Source organism: Mycteria americana, chromosome 2 (genome assembly GCF_035582795.1).
Source record: "Mycteria americana isolate JAX WOST 10 ecotype Jacksonville Zoo and Gardens chromosome 2, USCA_MyAme_1.0, whole genome shotgun sequence".
NCBI classification, from domain to species: Eukaryota; Metazoa; Chordata; class Aves; order Ciconiiformes; family Ciconiidae; genus Mycteria; species Mycteria americana.
In genome coordinates, this window is record NC_134366.1 from 40,073,138 (window position 1) to 40,101,081 (window position 27,944).

Genomic DNA, 27,944 nt, shown 5'->3' on the forward strand with positions numbered 1-27,944 from the left:
AAAAATTTCTAGCAAATTTGTTTGAAATTGTCCGGTTATAATTATTTGGAGGAATGAGACAGACAGACTGTGAGCCTTTTTTAACTCTCGTTTCCCTAGGAAACCAGTTCAGAAACAAAACAGAAAAACCCATCGCACTACCACCTCCAAACCCTCTGAAAAAAAATCCTTCAAAAATAAGGATCTGAAAAGAAAATCCTGCAAAAGGTAATATGGGATATTGCCTCCCATAACACCTCTAACGGTGTATTTAACAGCGATAAGACTTTCACAGAATATTGAAAACGACTAGCAAGCAATAGTTCACCACTGGCACCTAAAAGAAGTATGTCACTGCCAAACACACCACATCACTTCAACTTGGCAAGAACGCTTGATAAAAAGCCAAAGAGTAGTGGAAAAGGCTGTTAAAAGTTAACAAAGCACTTCCCAAAAGTACTGTTTTGTTTTTTTAAGCAAGTCTGCTAGAGCATGGGTGATGGATTTACTAAAGAAAAAAGTTTTTCTTGGCAAAAACCCCTGCTTTTTTTGCTTAGAGCAAATTTTCCTGTCACTCTCCAGAATTTGAACTCCTACTCCCTGGTTTCAGAAAAATGTGGCCAGTTTCTGTTTTCAAGTGAAGAATTCCCACACAGTAATACTGATAGCATGCAAATCTATTGTTTAATATAGGTCATGGGAAAATGGCCACAAATTCAAGCATCATTAGAATGGAACGACCAAAGTCAAATTATAATAATTTTTTCTATTTTTTATTTTGCAATAAAATGGTTGTTGTTGCAATTTTGTTTGCAAAGAGTAGCAGAGTATTTCTCCAAATGTTTATGAGAGGGCATCATTTTACCTTTATTTCTCAGTGTAGTTCTGTCAGAAAAAGTGCTGCATCTAAAACATTTATTGGAAATGAAAAGGCAAGAAGCAGAGACACCTTACCTTCAAAGCTGCCAAAGAATGAGTTAATGAAGTTATTATAATCTAATCCCAAAGTAGTAAGTATATGCAATAAAGATGTAACAGATGTCCTGTCCAACAGGGAGAGAATTCTTTCATGGTATGAAGGTGGTAATTAAAAAGCATTATGCAGACAATCTTAAGATCTAAGCCTTTCCTTACCCCCTGGATAGGATCCCTTTCGGGTTAGTGACATCAAAAAATTAGTTTCATATATGCACATTCTTACTGATTAAATAATAAAATACAGAAGCAAATAAACAGGTCAATTTCTTAGTTCCCTTTACAAGGAATATAAAATAAATTTTATAGGTGGCACAGTGGTGTATGATGATGCATATTCACAGCCAGCATACAACAACAGAACCGTTCAGTATTATTCTTGTCAGCCACTGCTAGCACAGGCAATACCTCAGGAGCAAACCCGTGGAAGCGTGCAAAGCACAGTGCCTCTATGCCTTGGCTAATACTGTTTTCTCACTATTCCTAATAATGCAACCCACAGAGAGGTCACAAGCAGCCTCACATGTCTCTAACTTCTATTCATATGACAGTCCATGTTCAAGACACTTTTGCTTCTCTCCATTCCCAAGTGTATTCTACAAAACAGAGAATCATTTCTAAGTCCTTTTAGGTCAAGAAGGGCTAGACCTGTTACTGGCTAATAATGAAATATCACTGATAAAATAGTCTGAGTTTCCACCAATGGTTCTGCAAGGGTTCCTGGAAGTATCTGTTGATGAGCAGACCAATTTTTCCCCAAAATTTACTATAATAAAAAAACTAAACAAACAACAAAGCTGACAAGTAGTGCAAGAGTGCAGCTTGACAACAAAGTCTTACAATTATAAAGTATTTTATTCAGTGAACATGTGGTGAAGAACAATGAAAATAATCCCACAGAATATGGACAATTTTATCTATTTGATCATTTGAAAGGCTTCATCAACGCATTCAACCCAGCTGGAAAAATCGGGTAGAAGAAGGACTGCAGAGAAAGACAGATGCTGCATCTGAGCTGAGCATTCCTTAGTAAATAAACAACAAAACCAAAACAAAACAAAAAAGTGATTCTGACACAGTTCCAAACTTTATGAGACAATAACTTAACAAAAGACCACTTATTCTGTCACTCTCTTTTCGCTTTTGTTTTGTGATTTGAGATAAAAGTAGATGCTAATTTTTTTTGCTTACTAATAATCTGTACAATAATTACTAGTGAATTAACCCATGCAATTTAGCACTATTTGTCAATTCTTACATCAGTTGTTATTAAGAAATTCAGGAAACAATTGTTCAAATAAAAGAACACCAATAGAGGGCTTAGCAACCAAGGAACTACAGCAGTAGACTGCTGTTTATTTATATTTCACCAGTAACCACGTCTTGGCTTATCTCTAACTTTCTCAAAATTCCATCTATTTATTTGTAAACCTCATACCTCATTCTCTTTCAGATTTAAGGCCTTTTATCAATTAATTTGGAAACACGTGGCATCTTTAGGACTTCTCACATCCTTGATGTCTTTAATTTTTTATGTGCCACGCAGTACGCGAAAGCCTCTGTATTAACAGACTGAGATGAACTCTTTCAACTGATGACTGTTTAACAGAGACAGGTAATATTTTTGCAGTTCTCAACTCACCTGATGACTGTCAAGCTTGTCTTTCGTGTGTTGATCAAGAGCTGCAGCTCATAGCAAAGGCTTAATGAGATTCTCTTCCCCTTGAAAGGATTGTCTCTTTCAAGAAGAATCTGTAGCTAATCAGTGCAAGTCTCAAGTTGAGAGGATAATTATTTGGGGGGAGAAGGAAAGGAAGGAAGCTGAGAGTTCTTTACAATTTCAACTAAACAGAGCTCCGTTTATATGAAATAAGCAGGGTTTGCAAAAACCAACTGGCCGAAAAGCTTTAAACTTGCAGTTCCTGTACAAGACCTTACCACAATGCATGGGTAAGAGCCATACCAGATAGCTACAGCAGCTGAGCAAGCATTGGACTCAGGTGAAATTTCTCATATGCCTCCTCATATCTGGGAAACCCCCTCGCACTACTGCTGATATTAAGTTTAGCATATAGCACAGTGTGTCACAAGTATCAAATCATTTGCAAAAGCATGACTGCACACAAAACAAGTGTTCGCTGGGTGTGCAAGTTATATCACAGAAAGCAAGCCACAGTTTCATGTAGTAATTATGTCACCTGGACTCCTCTTCGGTCCAGGATATCACGTATTTGTATGACTGCAATAAGATGAAACCAAGTTACCGAGACTTGTGTTTAGTGTTTAAGATACAGGGCAAAAATATAAAACACATGCCAGCGTTTTGCCAAGACACCTAAACAAGTGCCAAAGGAGCTAGCTTGGGATCTGGAAGCAAGACTAGCACAGCGCTCAGCAAATGCCACTAAGTTCTTGTCCTCCACATAAGCCACAAACATTTTTCCAGACTGCCTCATCACTTAAAGAGAAGGCCACAATTTGGAGGCCCAGATCAATCGTTATCAGCTTTCTAATATGTTATGGCTGTAAGACAGTAATGTTCAAACAGTATTCCACCAAGAAATTACATTGAAGAGTTCTGAAATTGCTGCAGACTAGCCATGAACCAGCAAGCAGGTGTCAGAAGCACCTGGAATGCAGCATGAAACTGAGATCTAATGCAAAAAGGTGGATTATACCAGGCCTAATTTGAGATTTTGCTTGGCAGTACACATTTACATCTTGTACAGACAGAACACTTATTAGGCTATCACTTGCGCACATACATACAGGCACTGAAAAACAAAACAGAAACAAAGGTCTCATGTAGATAATGCACTATCATGGACACAGGATCAGTGCCTCTCTCTATATGAAGTCAAGGTAAAGAAAATGCAGGTCAGGCATTCACACACAAAACCAATGCAAATGCCATAAGAAGACTAACCTGAAGAACAGTCAATGCTTGAGACACAATCATTAAGGTTTGCAAACTACATTATTTTGCTGAGTAAAAAATTCATAACCTTAATTTAAATTGCAGTCACAATTATGCTTGTTGCTAAAGCAACAATTCTACCTATTTACAGAACTAGGCAAAGAAAATGAGAAATCCATCCACAATAGACATGATAGATTTAAACTACCTAAACGTTCTCAGGTTATTCTTAAGACAAAATTTAAACTAAATGTTGATCTTTCGTAGAAATGATAGCATTTTAAGGTTTTAAGTAACCTTTTCCTGTTCAGTAATCAATTAAGTCTCACACACTTAGGGGAGGTTTTTCATGTCACTTTCAGATTCAAAAAACAAAACAAGTTGTCATGGAAAACCCAAAAGGGATATGAACACAGAAACGTAAGTTGTCTACTTCAGTACAAGACCATGTGCATGCCCATGCACGATACCATGGGTTTTATTCAGGCAGAACTCGACATTCTGTCAGAATGACAGCTGCAGTCCCTGTCGGGCTTCATTGATATCAACACAACAAAAAGGCACGCTTCTGGCAATGGAACGCTCCCAAAGCACTGAAAACTCATGCAATGCCGTGTCTTCTCTTCCTACTTAACAAGTCAAATGATATCTGTCCCTCCACTTTTAATGTCACCCATCACCCTCAAGGTTTTTCAATTTGTGCGTTCAGCTCCTCCTGTCCCTTGATATTCTTTCCCTATTATTGGCTCTACTTTCTCTTGATGCCCCCTCCTTCCTGAAGACCTTGTCTCCTCTTCCCACCGTGCATGAGTGCCCACATCTATTCTGGCAACAAAGCAAGCAGAGCATATGAAGTGTCACACTAACACAGCCCTCTTAGGCTTCCAGAGAGAGATGCTGCTGTGAAGCCGTCCCTTCCCTGTCCAAACACAAGGGAACAGAGTGGCTGACATCACAACAATGGCATTACGCATAATGTTTGGGGTCTCCATGCCCATGACCTACAACAGCACGGGTCCAGGCCAGGGTGGTTCTACCTCTCTGGAAGACATAGCAATAGGTGGCAAAGGCCATCAGGGCAGTGCCCTTCCCTTCCCTTCTGCACTCATGAAGTCACCTGGTCACATATCCCCTTAGGGGAGCAGCAGCAGCCACACGGTCCTGCTCCTGGAACTCCTCTCAGCTGTGTGTGTGATCCTCTGCAGAGAGCCCACATCACGGGTGAGTCACATTGTATTGGGGGGCGGCGGGCAGGGGGGCTCTTCACTGGAAGGATGTTGGGTACAGACTTTCTCCCCATTTCAGCATGCAGCCTGCAGACAGGGTGCATACCTCTCATGTTCTCCCCATGGACTGTAGGTGCAGTGCCAGATGCCCAAGCTGGGCTCTCCTGTTTAGTTTACGCTCCACTTAATCCTCTGGACATGCTGGTCCACTGGGGAATGTTTCTGGTGTAGGCCATATCAGCACCCCATCACCCTTTTTCCCTATCTTTGTCCCTGCCCCAGAAGTTCCAGATCCCACTTTCCCTCCTTTGCTTTTCACTTCCTTATAACTTTTGGGCCATGTTGGTCTTCTCTGAGAATAAAGCTGGCAAAGGTGTTACTTGAACTCTTTTGCTCATCTATTGCTGTTTAGCTGCAGCTGTGCCTTCCACTCCACTTTTTCAGCTGAGAAGCCTGAAGTGCTTGCGTTTTCTGGGGTGCAGCAGCAGGAAAGCTATGGCAGGGAGCCTGGGCTAGGGATGTTACAGCTCATCACAAGGCTGACAGACATCTTGATTGCTGCATTTTTTGTGGGAAAGAGTGTGGAGGCGGTTTCCAGGATTGAAGGATTCTGGCTATGAAGACCCTTTGGAACTTCATATGAGCTGACATGTCAGCTGAGTGTTGACAGCCTATCAAGCAGCTGACAGGGCACGGTCCTGCTCTGAACAGGGTGCTTCAGCCAAAAGCCTAAGAACAGGACTGGCAGGCCATTTCTTCTGCAAGCTAAAAGGAAAGCAGGGAAGGAACAGATGCTTTCCAGGGAGAGATGCATGTTTCCGTGTTGAGAATAGGGGAGACCTGATCTCCATACTGCAGGACTTAATCAGCCTGTACTACCTCCCCCTTCCTTGTCCTTAAAAGTCTCTCCTCTCCAAGCCAGGGGAGCAGAAGGACAGACTTTATCACTCTTCCCTTTGTCAGTTCTCCCTCCTTTGTCACTTCTCAGAAGAGTAGGGCACAAGACTCACCCTCAACCCTCCCTTTTGCTGCATGGTGTGCTGCTGCTACTTTTCAGCTATGCTTTTCCTTAGCGAACAACTCAGTCCTAAGTCTGTTAGGTTTCCTGAGGCATCTGCCAACAGGAAGAAAAAGTCAAAACAAGCATTGAGAGTCAGGGAAGAGAAAGTAACTATGCTCACGTAAAAGGGATAAATGGTCAAATGCCACCAGGAAGAATCTCTAAATGCCACCAAGAGTGAATCTCCTCACTTCTAGACACTCAGCTCTGCTATGCCTCTCTGCAAGGGCAGTGTTTGGAACAGTGTTTGGAGGATGGCATTGCAGACCTTGATCATGACTTTTCCCACTGCAAATTATGTCCTCCCTCCTCAAACTGGTTAGCCACTGACCAATAGGTACTGCAATCATAGGACTCCATAGGGCGACAGCTGCACCCATGAGAGCAGGTTTGGACTCCCAAAATTTCATCCAGTGATGGCAAAGTCACAGCAGTGGCTTGTAACAATAGCAAGTTCCAACCCACCACACTATCCTTAGTGCAGAGAGGCAACCACTAGCCATCCCAGTCCAACCTTGTGTCCCACACCCATAGTACCCTCCAGTGATGTAGGGCAGAGTGCACAGAAGAGTGAAAACTCAAGTAAAGCAAAGCACAGTCCACGTCTTCCTCCTCAGACAAAAGCAGGGAGGAAGCAGGAGAGAGTCAGCTCACCTGGGGTGTGCTCACACAGTAGCTGCCACAGCTAGAGGAGGATGCTCATCATTCCATCCTCAACTCCATCTTTCTTTGGCCAGTGGCAAAAAAGTGAAGAGAAGTCGTCAGGCAGTAGGTGCAATGGTAGCACGTATGAAAAAGCAGGAACAGAAAAAAAAAAACAGGAACAGATGTGGGAACAGAAATTAGACTTGTTTCCACATGTGAAACCTCTTTACAAGCATCACTGGCAGAGGCAATGACAAGCTACAGTCATCTGCACGAGACAGACATTGGGACCAAATGGCACCTCCTAAGTGGCTGCCAGAAGGCCTTGCAAGCCAGAAAGCAAACATTTGTCAGATACCTTTCCTTCAGGTTGCTTTGAGCCACATGTAGTGAGATGTTCAGTGCACCAGAGGACACCAACTCTTGTCCAAAGTAAAACCCTCAAAATGCATTTAATGCAGTGTAAACTCCCCAGAAGCAACTACTTCAACCTGGCTGTCTACTCCTCTTGCACCACACTACTGGCTTAAGATATGCACAGCTTGATACCAGCCAGTGCTGAGCTGTGTGGACCCTTGGGTCTGAACCACCAAGACACTGTTATAGGTTATGTGAAATAGCTAAATGTCCACACTGTTTCCATCACAATAGAGACTTTTTATTCTTCATATAGGAATATTAGAAAAATAAATGCAAACAGAAAAAATCCCACACAATCAAGGTACATCTACTCAGCATTTTCTTTTCAGTATGATTAAGAAAAGCAACTTCTCACAGTCAAGAGCAGCTGACACCAGCAATTCCTGTCTTGTCCCAAAGGGGGTATCCTCCACTCAGGATTAACCAACTCTAAACCTTTCATTTGCCTGAGATTTTAGCCAAACAACAACACTTATTTACAAAGTAAATGACCAAGAACTCCATTAAGATTAAAATATTGCATAGATTTTGTATATCATCTTTTATCTGGCTGATGTCAAGGAATTTGTACTAATGAGTCATAAAAAGACTAAGCAGATTACTACAGAGATTACTCCTAATCATTTCTCGCCCATAATAAAACCATGAGGCATTTATTATTCAAAGTTACAAGCCACTGTGTGATCTCCTGTTCCAGTTAAACACAGGGGAAGTTTTGTTTCTGAGAAAACAGGATTGGACCTCTGTGGCTTGAAGAATTTCACCATTCCATCAGAAATGCCTGTCTACCATCCTTGCAGACTGCCAAGTCTGGCTCCTTGGCTCTTGAACAGCATCAGGAGGATGAAAACCACATGAAGACTGGAAAAATGTGCAAAGCCAGAGGCAAAAGAAAAGACAGGGCCACTCAGAAAGATCATGTGCAATTCCTGGGTTGCTGATAGAAAGAAAAAGTTTCTTGGAAGTTCAGAGCTCTTTTTAGACAGATCTGTAACTATTTTTCCATGATGTGAGTGAATTACAACATTCATGTGTGTGTGATGTACGGTATGCATCTCTTGTAAGAATTCAGTAAGTACATTAAGAAGAAGCTTCAGCTAACACAGTAGATATAATCAATGACTGCATGGTAAGAATGGAGTCTTATAGCTACCCATTCTTCAGTCTAAGAATGTGTACAGACTAGGAAAATTAGCACAAACACGACTATTGCAGTGCCCGTATTTTTTTCACAGTGTAGAACACACATAAATAGAAAACATCCTGCAGATGTTCCTTCCCTCCCTAGTCCATTTTTCACTTGCACACACCCATTGCCCAACTACATATGCAGCATCCATGTAGAAAAAGTGGCTATTACTTTGCTAGATGTCTTTGGGTTGAGATTCCATAAAAGCATCTAAAAGAAAACTATGTTTCCAATCACAAGTTGAAAATAACATTCCAAAACACATCATATGCATGCTCTTTAACATATTTGAGACATATTTCCATTTGAAAGTATGCGAAAGGTACAGCTTTTTTGCAGGTATATAACTGTTAAGATATGGGCTAGGAAATTTGATTCATAATATTGACCAGGTTCTTGCTTTAGATTCAGCGAGAAGGGTGTTTTGAAGGCCATGATCTAGCTGCTAGAGCACTGGACTGCCCAGGACCTATTCCCAGTTCTGTCACAGTCATGATACGACTTTAGATAAAGCTCTTTGTACTTTGCAGTACAGTGCAACCATAAAGCAAAAGGTAAAGGATTGAATGTTCATATCCTCATGAATTACCCCTCTCAAGAATATAAATGCATATACAATACATACATGTGTGTATGTATTACACACATACTATTGATGTACAGATACAGACATGCTTATATATATGGTAGACTGTATGCATACAGTCTACCATAACAAGGACCTATATACAATAATTATGGAAAGCAAAGCTTGTATTTAGAAACTAGAATATGTCTAACAGACTTTACTCGAGTTATGCATCTTTATTAAAAAGCCAACCATGGCAAAGAGGTTCAAATTATTCCTAACAATTCTTTAAAGCAATTACATTTATGATGTAATTTATTGCATTTATTAAACTACTAACATATGGAGTGCTCCTTTTATGTCAAATTGCAAGTTTCCCAAGACACACAAATAAGTTTTATAAACTGCTACAGCATGAACATTTCATTTTGCTGTGACTTACAGTGGCAAATCCTGAAGGGTTACATATTACTACAGACTGTAATTTACTTGAAACAAAATACCAAGAGAAGCCAAAAAATTTCGTTTCTTCATGTCTGCAGTAATGGAGAGGACTGAAGCCCAGATCCAGCAAACCCCTTATGCCTATTCTTTTTGTCATGTGCATATTTTCAAGTGCATATAATCAAACTAAGTTGAATAGCATATGCACAGGGACAAAGCTTAAACAAAGGGGAAGCATTAGGAGAATCTGGGCTACGCCGAAGTAATCCATTGGCCTCTTCTGCTCATCATCTTACTGCTGTGAACCTGTTACATATTAATCGCCTCTGAAGCAATGTTTTAGTCTGTTGCACACCATCTATACACAGTCTGGTTCAAGCTATCACATCACATTAATAACCTAACAATATTTTGCCTTGCTAATTTTATTTCATCGTTCCTGAGGACAAAATGGTGGTAACAGACCTGGTCAACTGTAAATACAAAACTCGAATGCTAATTTCATTTATGTTCTTTTGCTTACAGAAATGAAAACAGGAAATTAAATAACTTCACCAATGGGGAAACAATTACTTTTACTAGTCTTAAATCAAATAATAACACCTGCAAATGTAGGGTTGCAAGGTTTATTCTTTTTTCAGATGTACAGCCACTTGCTTAGAAAATTGGGGAGGGGGTTGTTTGGTTTTGATTTTTTTTTTTTTTTTAAGTGAAGGGTGAAGAGAAACAGAAAGCAGAAGCCAGGCACAAATAGCTGCTTAATGCAATATAAAAATTACTGATCAGAAGAGACGGTAAGCACGGAAGTCAAAAACAAATATTACGTTCTGTGGCAAACAGAATTTCCTGATAAAAAATGCATACGTATTCTATAGGAAAAACGTCTTCTCTATCCTCAACTCGCACACTTTCCAGTGCATGACACTTCCAAGTTCCAATTAGACTACTTCCTTCCCTCCTCTGAGGGGAAAACTGAGAGGTTTTTTATTAATTTAAGCCTACACACAACCGAAATTTAATCCCAAATTACGAATATGTCCATCCTGAATTGTTTCTTTAACTATTGATTGTAATATAATAATTATGTCTTTTATAAAGGTTCATTAAGTGTCTTTATTAGGAAAAGAAGCAATAAAAAAAATCAAAAGCCCAGCCACAGCAGTTGTAGTAAGACTGTAACAAATGTTTTTCAAGAAGTATAACTGGTTCCAAAACGGTATTGTATAGTATCCAGAAGCTTGTCAGAACTTGAAAGATAGATACACTTTCAAATTCTATATATATGCATACATATAAAATATATATATACACACATATAAAAAAATGCCTCAAATCAGAAAGTTTTATGTGTGTAGTAAATTTGTCATACTAGGAGCATTGTCTTGGTAAAATACATGTCCTTAGACAACAACACTAACAACACAAGCAAAAACTAGTGGAAATGCTGAAATGTAACTAATCACCTTACTTAGAAAATTATTTTCTTCATTTTGATTTTTTTTCCTAAAAAGACAAATTCTTGACAATAAGGATAAAAACCATACACCCTTGTATTCACATTATAAGTTAAGAACTTCTTTGGGACATGCGAAGTATTGCTATTTTTCATTCCATCAGTCAAAACATCTGGATTTTAGTGGTTTTATAGCACAAACGGCTTGTTCAGAGCATAGCCTTTCCCCATTTAAAAAAATTTATACCCCCATTTCATTCTCATCACATGGCTAGCATATGTTTCATGCCAACTTTATTCAAGGCCAAAACCTGTCGTAACTCATCAGGCCAATGAATTACTACAGGAACGTAAAGCAAAGCAAAAAAAAGAAATCCAATCAAGTCAGTAAAAAAAAAATAAAACAAACAAAACAAACCCCAAAATACAAAAGAACTCTACACTATTCTAAGAAGGGAAGAGATAAACAACTATCAGATTTCTGGTTTCTCTCAGAAGGTCATCATAACTGAAAAGAGGTGGAAGAAAAGAAATAAAGGATGAAGAAGGAGAGCTCAGTTTCTATACAACCTGTCATTGCAAGTGAAGTTTTCCAAAATGAATAGGTCAGATAAGAGCAAGAAAGGAATGCAGATTATTTTAATATTTCTCTTTCAAACGAAATACCAAAACAAAACAAACCAGCTTGCCCACGGAGTCGTTGAAAATGTGGTTGCTTTAAATTAAGGCTATTCCGTTTGTCAGCACATGTCCTCCTCAGGTTCGCTCACCATTTACCTCTTATTTCCAATAAAACTTGAAGATAAGAGAGGTACAAGATGACCATTATTCAGTTCCTTTTATTTATACAGAGTGGGATGCAAAATAAACAACAGTTTTTTTACTTTCGGGGGGGGGGGGGGGGGGGTGGTGATACGATCTTTTTGTGGTTTTTTTCCCAATAAAGGCCCCACCCTAATTTATCTCTTCTGGCTTTGTAGCAAAAGCTTTGCTGCAACATTAATCTAATGCTACTGCCTTTTACTGTCCTCAAATTTTTTATTGTTATAAAATTCAATCATTGCCACTTCGCATTAGTATTGTCTCAAAGTCAGTGAGAAGACAGCCAGTTGAGCAACTCTGAAGCGAGGATTAGCCAGCAGAGAGCTAGAACAACATTCAAACTGCATATACAGCTACTGAGAGTAAGCTGTTAAAAATGTGTGTACCCTCTCTGAAGCATTACCTGCAGCCATTGCATGCCACCACTGGGAGTGTCAGGACTCAGAGGCAGAATGACTCAGGGGAAGCAGCAGAAGAAATGACTGAGGGTAGAAACCTGTCAGAAGAAACTGGCTGAAGGTGGAGATGATGCAGGACTGGACTGTACGGTGACAAGTGAGACTGACTCAGTGAAGGAATGAGCTAACAGCAAGGCAGGTAGAGTTCAGGAGCTGGATGAGCACATCAGGAATGACGCTACATGTTGCAGTCAGGGCAACCTAACAGCTCACTGCTGCCAACAGGGGAAAGACCCTGCTCTTCCTCTGCCCCTCCTCTGGCATTTTGCTGACCCAGCAATGAGCCATCCAATTTACAAACCTATTAATGTCTTCTTGGCAAGTAAAAATATGTGATGATTTTATCAATTTAATGCAGGTGAAATCTGGTGTGAGGACAGCAGCCCACAAGCTTTGGACAGTACAGATGACTACAGAATAAAGGACAGGATGACATTGTCAAGGGACAACACTGAAGACAGACTGTGATTTCCTGGAAGAGGCCATCTTAGCAGAAACAAGAAAGATAAGGCTCATAAGCAAACATTATAAAGTCAAGAACTCAAAATGAGAATACCCACCTCAAGGTTTTTAAATGCCTTAGCAAAGTGCTCCTTATTCCTCAAGTGCCAGTCTACATTAGATGAGAACCCTTTGCTACTATCAGTTATCACACTTGCTCAGTAAGTAAAGGACTTGCTCAGTAGTGGAAAATCTAACCATTTTAGTTCTGAAGAACTATGCAGATTATCAGCGTTGTGGCACACGATGGAAACTGATGGGTTCTTCACAGCCCGCTTTCCTTGAAAGCTTGGAAAATCTTTCTCTAGACACTTTACTTCCAAGTACTTCAATTCTGTAACACTGGGAAACGTCAGAATGAAGGTTACACCTGCAACCTTAATTCTGTCTTTTGCATCTATGCATTATTTATACAGTACTTAAATAAATGATCAAACACTATTTTCCATTGGACATCTGCATCAGCGCAGAGCAAGGCTCAAGTTTGGAAATGAATAAAAACGTATAATAAAGGAGCATATTTCCTTACATTCCTTCAGCTGTGTATATCAGAAGGTAAATAGTACCCAAAGACAGCAAGCAAGAAAAGTTAAGTTTCTGGCTAACACAGCAGAGAAATGACCAGCAGGACAGTATTTTATCCCCGTTTTCAACAGACTGATGCTAAGGGAATGAGTTCATAATAGTGTGAGCTGATTTAAAGAAGGTCCTTTTTCTTTTCCTGACTGCATACTCCCACCACTTCTACCAGCTCCAGCATTCTTCAGACCCTTCCACAAGATACTGATCTGGCAGAGAATAACCAAACACAAAGACTGCATAGCCTTCTGCCAGATCCATGAGTTAAATTAATTCACAGAGCTGGTAAAAGGTGAGAGAGAGGAGCAATATCTCCCCACATACGGCTGCAGGAAACTTAATACACCTAGATGCCTGTGAAACTGCAGTTAAAACATACACCACATTCTGGAGTTATCTCTAATTACCTGGGTATCATATTTGAGAATACATGCGGTTCCTAACTGCAAATGTGACCAGCATCCACATTTACGTCTAAAGTCAACAAGCACTACTTTTGGAACATGTGAAGAAACACTAAGGACTTGGAAAACTTCTGGCAGTAATCTGTGTATTAGCTCCCACTTGCAACATAGAGATATATCACATCCTTCTCACCATTAAAGATTAAACACTTGTGAGAGATACAGTTATTAGAGAAGTAAACATTATAGAAAAGCCCCAGAGAAAAATGAGTACCTGTCTTCAGAGCCAGGCTCACTAGTGTTGTAACTAAGGCCTAGAATAAGGCTAGAATTAACTACTCCGTAGCCACTCATAATTTAGCATGGCTTATTCTAAAAATCTAATGAAGCAGAAAACCTGTGGAAAAAACTATGTCAGGATATATATACACACTGAAAGGGCTAAAGTAGATTCACAGAAGACAGACTTCACAATCCAAATGTTCTTTTTACACAGCTGTGAGCATTTCATTTTTAGAAGCCTCTGAATCCACACAGGCATAGGTGAAACACTCATCATTAACTCTGATTATCTGCAGAGGTAATTTCTGAGCAAAAATATAAATGAACCAGTGATGCTGTCACCATTGAAAAAAACCTGGAGCGTTGTAACACTACGTAGTAGGAAATGAGCCTTCATACAGCCAATGACATGAATAGGGAGGGAGCTGCATAACCACAAGCTGCTGCCATGTCAATCCTGAGAGCACAGTCGTGGGTGATACTAAGGAAAAAAGAGTAGGAGCAACAGCTCCATCCCCTCCTCACCTGCCTATCCTCTGGCATCTTCAGAGACTGGAGTGATGGGGATACAACATGCCAAAGCAGAACTCAATGAGAGCTGGATAGCTTACGTTCTTTGGCAAGCCAAAAAATTTGATAAAAGTACTTCTACTCACAGTCTCTTTAAAACCATGCCTCCTAAAATCATAATAAAACAATCTATGATGAGTAAGAAAAACATACAAGTATGCTTTACAAGAAACCTATCCATTTAATCAGACTTGGAAAGTCTGGGTTTCATTTTTTGCTCTGTGCCAGACATCCTCTGTGCCTGAGGCAAGTCACATTGCTATTGTATGTACTGGTTCTTCCTCCATAAACTGACCAAGATGAGACTTCATGAGGTATCAGGAGAATGCACACACTAAAGCTTATGAGGCAATCAGACAGAACAGTGATGAGCATCCCAGAAAAGCCCATATAAGTGTGTCCTCAATATTAATTCATTTTCACTAATGACACAATGTGCAGTACCTCTAAGTAAAAGTTGTCAAACTATCAAAGGACATGAACAGTTCACTTTGAAATAAAAATACATAGAAACAACTGCAATACATAAACATGAAAAAAATTCTTCTCCCATTTGTTTGGTGCTCTCAATAACTGCAGTGCATCCCAATTAGTGTAACAAAAAAACATAAGAATCCACGAGCACAGGAGATAAGCACTAAGAAAAGTCTGCAAAGCCAAAATTTCTCAGCTCCCACATTGCCTACAAAAGCACAATCCTGTCCAACCACCTATTCCAAACCTCCACCTTTTTCCAAGTTTGAGTTCACTTGCAGCAAGTTTTAAAAAACAACAAATTCATATTACTCTGGGCTGAACATGCTGAACTGCACTTAGAGGTGTTACATCAAGCGACGTACCAGAAGCCCTGTCTCACACAGTGAGAGATGTACTGCTTTGGCTTTTCCTTTGACCTGACTCGCAAAACAAGAGAAGTAGCAGCACACTGCAGGGCGAAAGCACAGAGGCTCTACCTGGCATCCTGCCAGCTAGCTATAACAGATTTTGGTACCGTGTTGTTTTATATATAGCAAGAAGCAGGTCCCAGCCTTCTGCTCAAGCTTCAGATTTCCAAATGGTGTGAGGAGTAATTGCTTGTAGAACAGGCTAATTTTGAAGTGAAAGAGGGCACAGGCGATGGTGTGAGCAATACTGGCAGAGATGCTTGATGTCAGTCAGAAAGGAAAGAAATGGAATATCTGTGGATTGTCATGTGAATTAAAGCAAGACTATAAGGCTATTTCAGATTAAAAAAAAAAGGTTAAAATTGATTCAGTGTCTCCCACTATCCTGTTTCCACCCACATGGGTGCACCTGTAAGTATTTGTAACCACATAAGACTTGTTTAAGATAAGTTAGCAAAACTGAAAACACTAACTTTAACCTTTCAGAATACTCCTGAGGGAGCACAGGGAGCAGAAGGGAAGGAAAAAAAAAGAGCAGTAAAGTATATAACCTGACAGACCTGAACTGCTTTACCATATGAAACCTGGATAAAATGCAAATTAAGGAAACAAAAATCTGTATTAGAGTAATCCAAAAAAGAAAAAAAAAAGGGGTGTGTGTGTAAAAGAACCAAAAATCTGAGAACCTACAACTAGTTCTAAGGTTAAAACTTTACAGAAAACTGTCAGTAAGATCTCTGCATGTCAGCATTATGACTGAAGAGAAGGCATTTACTTAAAGAAACTAAAGACATTTTAAAAACTTAACTGTTGCACACACTAATCAAAAACCATTATGGAGCAATTAACATGTTAACTTGAACAGAAAAAAAAAATCTAAAGAAAAATACTGTGTACTTACTATCATTTAGTGTCGTGAAGTCCAGGAATCGATATTCATAGCAAACATCTATCTTGGTTTCTACCTGGGGCCTCTTCAAAGTTGAATAGATATTACCAGGTCGTTTTTCATCACGCTTCTCTAGTTTGTTCAATCCACAACCCATTTCAGCAGCTCCTGATACAAAAAAGCAGGGAAAGGAAAAAGGGAAAATGCATAAACACCACTCATTTTGGTTTTTTTCTTTCTGGTTTCATGCAACACAATAGTACATTATGGTGATTTTTAGCTTTTAAATACAAGCTACCTACAAACTATATGAAATTGTATAATTAAATAAACGCTCTGATAGTAACTGAAGTATATACCACTCATACCAACCCTCAGGCATGCTATTATTTTTTTTGAAAATTGACAGTTTAATGCATGTATTTTGCACCTTTCATATGTATTCAGTAGTATGCTCTGGAAGACACGTATTCCATTACAAAAAGTGGCTGAAAATGCAAAATAACTTGCTAATATAAGGGTTGACAGCTTAATAACAATTTCTGCATATGTGGTTACTATGAAAGCAGATAGTATTATCTTTTACACAGATCTTTGTCACACTCAAATTAATATCTAGACTTGTAATTCAATGGAAAAAGCAGGTTTGCTGAGAAGTACCAGCGTTTACAAAACTACCTCATTTCCTTTCACCTCATTTTTTCAGGTAAGCCACAAAAAATAATGGCACTTTATAGAAGCCATCTTCAAACTAGAAGAGGCACATGACCACAGAACTGGACTAGATTAATCTAGTTCTCTTTAATAGGCTGCCAGTCCACAACATTTTAAAGGATTACTCCTGACAACCATTTCTGCTACACATTAGCTGTTTCTCAATATCCTGCATATTATGTCTCGTCTAAGTATGAAAGAATGGAAGAACTGCTTGGTGAAAATACTCAGATGATCCAAATCCTCTCATTCTTCTTCAACAATGCTGGTCGGACTGAGGCAAATTATTTCAACCAGCAGTGAGTATGAGAAGATAAAAGAGACACACCAGCTAGGCACCTGAGGTTTTTCATTACAACCCACCCAACATCCTGCCTCCGCCTACACGGAGAAACTCATACTTTGGGGATGGGGAGAGAAATGCAGAATAAACACCCAGTGATGAAGAGTGGCTCCCGCAGGCCACCCGCGGCATGGGATCCAGTCAGTGTAAACACACTGCATGAAGCATCACAAAGATCGGTGTTCCAGCCTCCCTGCAACGTCCGACAGATAGCAACAAGCACCTGAAGAACTTCAGTCACAGACTAGGGCTGCCTTTACCTTGACAATTAATAAACCTAAAGTGGAGAACAAAAAACTAGTTCAGGTTCCCTGTCTCCAAAGATGTGCTTGTAAGCTTATGCCACAACTCCATCCCCCAAATGGTTAGAAAGTCAGTTAAATTTCCAGCCCCAACCTATTTGGAATCTACTTGTATAAATTTATTTATACTTATATTGTGCTTTAACTTTTATAATTTTTGTCCCTCCCTCATATTTCCTTGTGAAGTCATTTTTATAAATAGTTACCAAATCCCTTCCTATATTTTGCTAGGATAAATGTACTCAAGCCCTTTCCTGCCACTTACAAGACAGGATCTCTGCTCCATCACCCCACTCACTCTCATTTGCATCGTTCCTGTTCTCATTTCCCTACGTGAACACAGGTGACCATATGCTCAAAATGAGATCTTAACAAGGCCTCTTAAAATAACATTGATGCTTCCCCGTCTCTACTGCAAATAACATGCCTACTGCGCCCAAAATCAGTCACAGCTGAATCACATTCACGGTTTACCATCAGCTTCCCAGTAGCCAAAGAACCTATTTCTCTTTATTTTTATCCAATGCAGCTAACTGAGGCATTTCCAACTCATCCCCCATAACTTTGCTCTATTCCTTTGCATTTCTACTACTCAGTAATAATCTCATCCCATTCTCCTGTAGCCTGAAAAGACTTCCAGCTCTTCCAGGGATAAGCAATGCTGCCCACCTTCGTATCATCTGCAGAGTCTGTAAGTGCACACCTACATCTTATTGCAAAGTCACTAATAAATACATCAAAATCGGACTGACCAACACATCAAACCTTAAAAAAAAACATAGTAAATATTTGTTCACACAGAAACTGGAAGCAGAAAAAACATTTGCTATAAAGACCTGCAGCATCAAGAAAAATGGATGATGTATCATACGTGTTCCTGAACTTTAAATACTTGGGGAATTCATCCAACAGAAAACAACCTTCCCTGCTTATTTTGACAGAAAAGTAAAAACTACTTTATTTTAACAATTTCTATAAATGAAAGCTAGGTTTTGGGATTTTTTTTTTTCTTTTGGCATTTGAAGTTAAAAATCCTCAGGATCTTTTTCTGTTCCCAAAATGCTACTTTCTACTTTTCTTTTTTTTTTTTTTTTTTTTGTAATGACAACTATTACGATTAGGAAAAAAAAAAAAAAAGGATTATTCTTTCATATATACAGCAGCTTCTCTCTTTTGCCTGTGCAATATGATTAAGTCTAAAATGTTATTTATTTTAATATATAAATGTATATTGTATATTAATGTGCCTAACAAGATACTATGAGTATTTCCATAGACTGTAATGGAACACATCTAGCAGTATACTTGTGCTTTAATATATTGTAGAGTGAGGAACTAAGATAGCAGTAAGTGTTAGCAAGTGTATCAAATTTCTTGTTTCAGCAATTGTCCAGTAATTCTTACACATCATAAGTATACAGTATGACATTTCATAAGGAAAAAAATTCCATTTCAGAGGTCTTTAAGCAGCAGTGGACTCTTCAGACAGTGATGGCTGCAGAAGGAGGCCTTGGGGACTCAGTATTTCACATCACAGAGAGTTTTGCATTCTTTCCTAAATTGGGGTGAAAGTGCTAGAAAATACAAGCCTGCTCTTCCAGCGGCAGCCACAGACATTCTCCTGTGCTTCTCTAGCAAACATCTCCTCAGCCCTTTTGAGAAAACCGGTCCACCCTCGTTGCCCATGCGAGTAGTGATCTCTGCAAACAGTGCCAACCCACAAATCATTCAGCATGGAGATACCTGCCCACTTGGGACTGGACTGAAAACATACATTTTTTGTATTAATTCACTGAGTGACTGCTTACCAGAAGACTGATTTTCACCCTCCTGCTGCTTGGCTAAAACTTCAATTAGTGTCCTTGAGGATAAATACTTCCCCACATTTTGTTAAGTATAGACAATTATATTTATGTTACTAAAGCATATATATGAAAAAGGATGTTTTCACTTGAATAAAAATGAGGTAACAGTAGAAAAAATAAGTTTCACAACATCACAATCTTTTCCACAGTAATTAGGATGCAAGTGCTGCAGCAGTAGAAAATAAATGTTAAGAAATAAAGCTCCTACTTTAATACAGGAGTTTAAGTATTTAAAAAATTCCAGAGATGAATGAATACTTAAAGTTTTCTCAAAGATATTGATGATGTGTGTATGACAAGTAATCACTGAATCACCAAATTCTGCTCAATGTTATCCCACAAACTTGCTACTGGGACAGCTTGCTTTATGACCTTCCAAAGACTTTTAACATTAGTTATTACCCTCTTCCGTTCTTTCCTTTGCAGCAAAGTTAGTGCTGGTCAGAGTTTAGAGTCTTTCCATCCTCATCTGAAAACATCTCCTTGCTTTTCAGTTACAAATCTAGTTGTCAACAGGACATTACTCACCTTCTTAATTTTCTACATTGAAGTTATCAGAGTGCTGTAAGAAATATTCATCATTGATGCATTCAAAGTAATCTAAACCCACTTCAATCCCCCTTTTCAGCAGGTATATTGTTTTGCTACAAAGGATGTTTAAGGTTCCTGTACTACATATATTTATCCTGGCTTTCTATACCCACATGTGAATTCTACTCTTTTTATTCAGTATAAAAACAAAATATTATCACTAATATTCACTTTTTAGTAAATTAAAAAACAGTTCTTCAAAAACACTGCAAAATTTTCAAATATTTTTTGCTCTGCAGCAGGTTCTAAGCCAAGCTTTTCCTTTTTCATTAATGTAAAAATTAATTATCAACTCACTAGTTCCAACTTACAAGAAATACCTTGAGTAAGAGAAAAAGTAACATCTAATGAAGAACTAAAATTAAGATTTAGCTGTGGGTTCTTACAGCTACACATGCTGGAAAAACTAATTCCGTCTACAAACTCACTTAAATTGCGAATTAATCTTACGTGTGCTCCATGATCTTGATACTCTCTAAAATTGTTCTTGTGTTCAGCCATGTGATGATAAAACTAGAACTGAAACCCAGATCTAACAATAGATTTTTTTTTTAGTCTATATCTCACTTTAATTTTGCAAAACGTAAAAAATGGAAGATGTGATGAGTTGCAGAACAGCAGCAAAGCCTACAATCAATTAATTCCTAAGTTTGTCTTGTGAATGACAGCAAAGGCCCCCACTGCTTAGGAAATTAGCAGCTTTCTTCTGCAAACTGAGTTCAAAAATTTAACCCAGGTTCTGTACATCCCAAGCAAACGCCCAACTTGCAAGCCAGAGAATAAGCCTCTTGCAGCCACCTCCTCCTCCCCATTACTGTCCTTCGCCATGTATTTTAAGAGTAGAGGAGCTCTGGGGATCGTCTGCAGGAACAGGAGAAGAACCCACCCCAGCACGGCAAATGACCTGCCCATGAACTCTCCTTCCTGATGCAAGCTTCACTGAACCCAGTACCATCCTTTGCCATGGAAAACCAAAAAATCACAACAAATTGTACTCAGCAAGAGAAAAAAAATAGCATTTCCATTCTTAAGCACCTCCGTGATCCATGAAAATTAGTGTATCTTGACTAAAATATACGAATTTTTATAGCTCTTTTAGAGATCTGCCAAGTTTTCAACGGATCATCTCTGAACCTAAGCTTTGTTAAAATACTCTCTGCAGCTTGGGTTTGCTTTCTCACTTTACTAGCTTGTGTTCAAAATAGATGAAATACAACAAGTTCAGAATTAGCAAAGAACAACAAGTATAAAAGGATATCATGTAGGTAACAACTTATTTTCTTGATAATAGCAGCTCAGGCCCCAGAATTACTTTTCAGTAAGGAAAGGGTAAAAAGAAGAGAAGAAAAAGAACCTGCCTTCTATCTGATGTTTTGTTTGGGGCTTTTTTCAGAACAAATGGAGCTAATTTTCTGATTTATCGCCCCTTCCTTTCATGGAACTCCTTAACAATTTATCTCCAAGGAATAACAACCAAAATTACACTGAAACATAACAGAACCACATGGCTAATGGAAGCTTGACTAGATTACCAGACTAAGTAATTTAAGGGATGTTTATCAACTAAGTATATATTGGCTAAACAGCTTATTTCATTACCGAAAGCATTGTGTCAATGACTACTAACAGGGATAATCTGAAAAGACTTCCTAAACAATTCTTTCAAATACATATAGTATTGGGAGTCAACTGCTAAGCATATAGCATTAGACTGAATATTCAAATATCATCTAATACACATGTAAGTGCAACACACTACCACCTGAAATAGAAACAAGGTAATTCTAATATTTATAATGGCATCCAAAGAAAACGTGCTGCACAGGCAGATTACGCTACCATCAGCTTGCTTTTAAGCACATTTAGTGAGAACAAGCTTGCTTGCATTAACGCATTTAAAATGTTTATTGTCCAGAACTAGTGACCTCATTTTGTAAGCTTTATCATGAATTAATTTATTTTTTAAAATACATATCAGAAGTTACTGTTAAAGTTCCTTTCACAAAATTATGGAATACGGTGTTCTTATTGGTGAGTACAGCCGTGAAACAAGATAACTGCAATGTATTAATAGGTTTTCTCTCTTGATTTTGGTTAAGTCCTTTCATCCTCGTTCTTCCTTCCATGGGTAATACTTAGCTACCTCACGGGGATGCTAGAAGGCTTTTACAAATAATTACAGGACTTCACATTTGTTGTGCAGTAACGAGACGCACTTATTTTCTTAAACTCTCATTCCTGCAAACCTAACCTTTCCATTTTCAAAATAATAAGCACTTCATGCTCAACTCAGTTCACTTGCTGGCATGTGGTCACTTAATTCTTGCATCCTTCCCAGTCTACAAAACACCAGAGTGTTTAGTTCCCCATTCAGCTCTAAACAAACCCTGAGAGAGCTTGCAAATTATGGCTGAGTCCCTTTCCTAGCATAGTTAAAGCAATGAAGCAGAAGAGGAATAACAAGGCAAAAAAAACATCAGGCAGAGAAACATAACCAAAGCAGAGGATTAAAAACACCAGACCTGACAAACTGGGTGTACAGGTAAACAAAGAAAGGAGAATAATATGCTAGGATGATCCTTTACAGCTTCCCAGAATAGAGCCATGCTGCTGACATATCCCCATTTTTCCCACCCTGGCTTACCACTGCAAAGGCTTCTTGTGAGATTACGATATTAAGAGGGAAATTCCTTACCAAGAGATACTTATTTGACCTTTTTTCAAAAGTATTAACATATAGGTAACTACATACGCATATATTCAATAAATACCGCTATAATTTTGTGGGGAGGGATCAGTTGTTTAAGTAACTGATGTTTACCGTGTAATTTGAAAGATTCTGAATGACTTATTTTGAAAATACAAAGAACAATTACCATAAATCAGTCCTATCTATTGCTGGATGTAACAACTGACCAATTTTTTCACCACATACTTAACAATTTGACTATCAGGATTTTAGACTTGCAGCTGATAACTAAATTTCTGCTTATAGAAAGGTTGGTGAAAGAATAATCCCAGATTTATTCTTTATGATTGATTTTATTTAAATTAAACAGTAGAGCAACCCAAGTAAATCTGTGATTAAGGTTTTCAATTTAAAAAGGCAACTCTCAGAAACTAAGGGAACTCATTAGTGAGATGAACAGGAATGAAAAGTTGGAGGACATGAGCACAGGGGAGGTCTGGAACATGTTTAAACTACAATATGAATATCTGCAGAATTTGTAACCCAAGGAAGTGACAAGAGAATTCATAAGAAGGTTTCCAGACCCAGCGAGATGAATTACCTAATAAAGAAGGAAAGGTAGAATAAGCAGAGAGCTTTCAAGGGGCAGGAAAAAAAGCCCAGCAGAGGAAACTACAGTCTTGGATCAAGAAACACAGCATAAAGTGAAATGTGCCAGAAGTCAAGCCCAGTGAGAGAGGCCAAAGATACCACAACTAAACAGAAGCAGAATGCAGATCAGGAGGACTAATTTGGACTCATACCAAGAACTCCGGAAGACCTGTCATGATGAACTGCAGGTCCAATTGCTAGAATCAAAAAACAAACTATTGCACCAGGTTTGGTACCATCTCCCTGAGAGACAAGAAAATGTACTGCCTACATGAAAAAAGGAGGAAAACATAATTTGGCCAATTAAGACAATTGCTAGTCTAGCCTCAAGAGTTTGCTAAGCTTTAGGAAGAAAACAGAATAATACATGGATAAATATTATATGGATTCAGTAAAGTTGGAACAGACAACCCTGATAGGTCTTATTCACAAGTCACAAAGAAAGTGCAGCCCTAACATGCAGCATGTCAAATAACATGCCACAGTGATAATGCGATTTCAACAAAATATTATTAGGTGCTATTGTTTTTATTATGGTGTTCACAACACTAGTCTTGGGCTCAACACTGCTGCCCTGCATAACACAACCTTACTTTCCTCCGCACTGTGTCTCGGCTTGCAGGTCAGCAGGCTACCTCTGCAGGCTCCCTGCCCATAACCAAGGGTTGCCACCAGCTGCGCTTAACCCTCTCTAGGGAAACAATGCTGGTTTGCACGTGTGTGCACGTGAGCAAGAGGGTGGGAGGAAGAAAAGCAAACAGGATCAGAGAGAACTGGTAGAGGATAAGGCAAGTGTTGTGCTTGTGTTGGGGAGCAATCTGAGGAACAGTAGGTTGGCGAGAGACCCTTGCTCCTTACCCCACCCACATCAACCTATAACACTCATCCAAAAGATTTAATATTTAGCAATACCATGATACTGTCTTTCAATACAGCAAAAGATTCAGATGGTATCACCCGTTTCTACAAAATACTCTTAGGCAGGGTATTTCTGGTCAAGATAAGAAAGTACCGGTAAAATTTCTTCTCAAATACCATGGCTGCAAATGTTCAAGCAAGATGCCTCCACGTGAAGACAGGAGACTACCGAAATGCTAAGAAGGACTACAGAACTACTCTCAAGAACTTAAGGGGAAACTATAGGAGCTAATATTTATTGTCTAGCAAATTAAAGACTGAATAGACCAGCAGAAGCATACACAGGAACATTACATAGGAATCCAACTTTCCTTAAGTTAATCCCACACCACTCTGAACCCACAGTAAACAGACATGAAAAACAGATGCATATTGCAACGTATGCCCAGTAGCTTCAAGGACAGCGAGTAAAACCATGGCAAAACACAAAGCTAGACAGACCTGACAGTCCTATGTTTACTGTCTTTTGCTAGTTTGCCATGGAGTAAAACCCTGGCCAACCAATTTGGGGTAAAAGGTAAAGTGGACCATTGGAGCCAGGTGTGAAGCTGTGGGATCTCACATGAAGTTGGAGGATAGAATAATGGTAATGTGATTTTTTAAAAATTATTTTTAAAAAAAATAAAATACAGATTTTATTGATTTTGATTTTTTTGATGCCCAGTATGGTATCTGTGTTTCTCAGTACCACAGCTCAGAACTCCCCTAGGTATTTAATCACAACTGTATGTACTCATTTCATGCTACATACTCGCCCTCAGACCAGGGGAATGCCAGCATTCAAGTGGTGGAAAGCCCCTTGTCTAATGTAACTAACTTGAGGTTAAGTTAGATTCCTGAAATAACCCTACATTCTAAGACTATTTTTTTTCTTAGAAAAACAGATATTAAATACACAATGTGACCACTAGTATTGTGAAAAAGAGGGTTATTGCCAGTAACTTGTCATTCAATACCAGAAGCTGAAATGGATTGGATTCATTAAAAATAAAACATAAAAGCAGATGTACAAAAAGATTTCCCCTTGTAAACTGGAGGTCAGCTATGTCTTGACAATGTTAGTTATCCTATTTATTTTTATGGAAATAAAAATAGAAGCAGTATACAGTCATACCGTAGCTTCCAAACTTTGGCTGAAAACGTTAAAGAACATTTTGTCAGGTATAGTTAAATTTGTATTATTTTACATCCAACAATCACTTTAGCACAACAGCCAGCCCTACCAAGACCACAAGACGACTCCAGCACTGCTCCCTGTGCTGCCACACAGCAGCCTCTGGCTCAGCTTGTTCCCCTGGTCCCAGCTGGCAGCGCTCCGGCGTGAAGCACACTCAGTCGTAATGGAGAACAAATGTCTCCCATTAATTATTTGACCAAGTTGGAAGTACCACAGAAGAGCTCTAAAAGTCCATCCAACTAAATTCCCCTTTTCCAGAAATACACAGGCTGTGAGAAGTAGTTGCTCTGACAGGAATTTAGATAAACAAGAGAGGAGAGAGATGGTATTTCATACTCAGATACGCAACTACTGACCCATGGTCGTGCTACCTCTCCTTATTTTGGAATAAAAACCTGCTGAAACAGCGTCGTGGAGTTGAAAAGGCAATATTCAGCCCAGCCTTTGAAAATAACTGTAAAATCACAAACCCCAGCTAGCCACACGATGGCACGTCGCGGTACTGCCGCTTCCAGGTGCCCGGCATGTGACAAGCGGCGCCGGGCTGGGCGCGCAGGCAGGCAGGCACCCGCCCCGGCTCCTCTCAGAACTCTCCTTTCCCGGCTCTGCCTCACCGCGGCGTCGGCTGGACGCGAATAACCGCGCTGGCTGGAAGCGATTTTCAGCAATGCCGCCTCCGGTCCCCGCAAGCGCCCCGGCGGAGCCCGGGGGTCTCCTCACTGTCTGACAGGACGGCGCCGCCCGCCGGCCCCGCCGCCTTCCCGGGCCTAACGGCCAGCGCGGGCGAGCGCGGCGAGCTCCGCACCGGCCCCTCGGCAAACCGCTGGACCGAAGCGGGTGGGACCGCCACCCCCTTCGGAGCAGCGGTTTATCAGCGCTGCACAACCGAAATCCGCTTGGGGAGAGGGCGGAAGGGAGTGCGTCGTTACCCCCCCGCCCCCGTGAAAGCCTCGAGCAGCCCCTCCAACGCCGGGCACGCCGGCCAGCCCGGGCCCCGCTCCGAACTTCAGGAGCCAGAGGATCAAAACGAGTCAGAGCCCCGGAGCCGCTTTCCCCGCTCTGCCGCACCGACCCTGCCCAGCAGCGACTCTCGACCGGCCCCGGACCCCCCTCCCGCCAAGTTTGCCCGCCGGGCCGGGCGGGTGCGCGGCGGTACCTGGGACAGGCGGCGGGCGAAGCGCAGCCTGGCGGTGCTGAAGGATGCCCGGCGGGCGGAGACGGCCAGCCCCACTGACAGTGCTTCCTCCTCCTCCTCCGGCTGCCGCCCGTGCCCGCCCGCCGCGCTCCGGGGCCGCTCCCCCCTCGGCTCCGCGACAGGGAGGTGCCGGGGCAGCGCCGCGCCGCCACACGGCCCCGCTGCCCGGCAGAAAGTTTGTGCCGCGCAGCCCGGGAGCGGCAGCAACGGCGCGGGGATGCGCCTCCGCGGGGCCGCGCCGGGCAGCTCCGCTCCGCGCCGAGCCCGGCCAGTCTGGGGCCGCGGCCACTTCCTCTTCCTCCGAGCTGCGGGGCCGAGCCCCGCGCCCAGCGAGAGCCGCGGCGAGGCAGGGAGAGCGGCAGCGGCCCTTCCCGCCTACGCTACCGACACGGCCCGAAGGGGGATTGCTCCGCCCGCCGGCCAGGGCTGGAAGTCCCTCACGCATTGCCCGCCTCAGCCCCCACCCCGCCCCGCGCACACCCCTGGCCCCCGCGCTCCCCGGGGCTGCAGCTTTGCTCCCTTCCCCTCCGCCCGAGAGGGCTCTACCGTCGAGCCAGACCTGGGCTTACCGCAGTAGAACCGTCCTCCTTATACCCAGAGCCTGAATCTCTCAGTATGTCTGTCCTCTCATCCCCCCTTACATGATGGCAAGCTCTCCCTTGTTCAAGCTGCCTCAGCCTCTCCTTGCAGCCCTGGCCTTGGTGGCCCTCCACTGAGTTTGTTCCAGCTTGTCAACAACTTTCTTGTCACAGGATGGGGGGATGACACACCTGGACACAGTATGGGGTCTAGAAGAGCCCTAATGAGTGCTAAATAGAAGAGGATAATCACTTCTTCCAAGCTGCAGGCTTGCTGTTATCTTTGATGGCTATGGTCAGCTTGCTGTGTACCACCAGCCCTGCAGCCTTTGCAACAGAGCTGCTACCCAGACAGGCAGTCACCAATCTGGATCTGTGCAAGAGGCAGAATGTTTGTTCTTACTAAATTTCAAAAAGATTGTACAGGCCTGTTCCTTGAGCCTATCCAGGTCCTTCTGGACAGCAGGCCAGCCCTGAAGCTTGTCAGCTGCATGCCCAGTATGGGGTCATGTGCAAACATGGCAACAGTGGATCCTGTCATCTCCTCCAGGTCCTTGAAACAGATGTTAAATACAATAGGTCTCCACTTGCTACTGCCCTCCAGGTGAAGCACGACCCCTTAAACTGCAACTGTCCGAGTCCAACCACGCAAAGAG

The 27,944-nt window shown here is 40.9% G+C and overlaps 1 protein-coding gene across 2 annotated transcripts in view; it reads right to left on the minus strand.

Annotated features, from left to right (window-relative positions):
* The window catches only part of RFTN1 (raftlin, lipid raft linker 1), a 102,017-nt gene extending 74,914 nt beyond the window's left edge, over positions 1 to 27,103 (minus strand). Inside the window, exons 1-2 of one of the 2 annotated variants that reach the window (XM_075493105.1) lie at positions 26,672 to 27,103; positions 16,278 to 16,433 (exon numbers count right to left, since the gene is read on the minus strand). In XM_075493105.1, coding sequence (XP_075349220.1) covers positions 16,278 to 16,422 — 145 coding nt within the window. In that variant the 5' untranslated portion in view covers positions 16,423 to 16,433; positions 26,672 to 27,103. Of the gene's footprint in view, positions 1 to 16,277; positions 16,434 to 25,985; positions 26,119 to 26,671 lie in introns of those variants that run through there. The other variant, XM_075493104.1, reaches the window with a different exon arrangement.
* Positions 27,104 to 27,944: the final 841 nt, after the last annotated feature.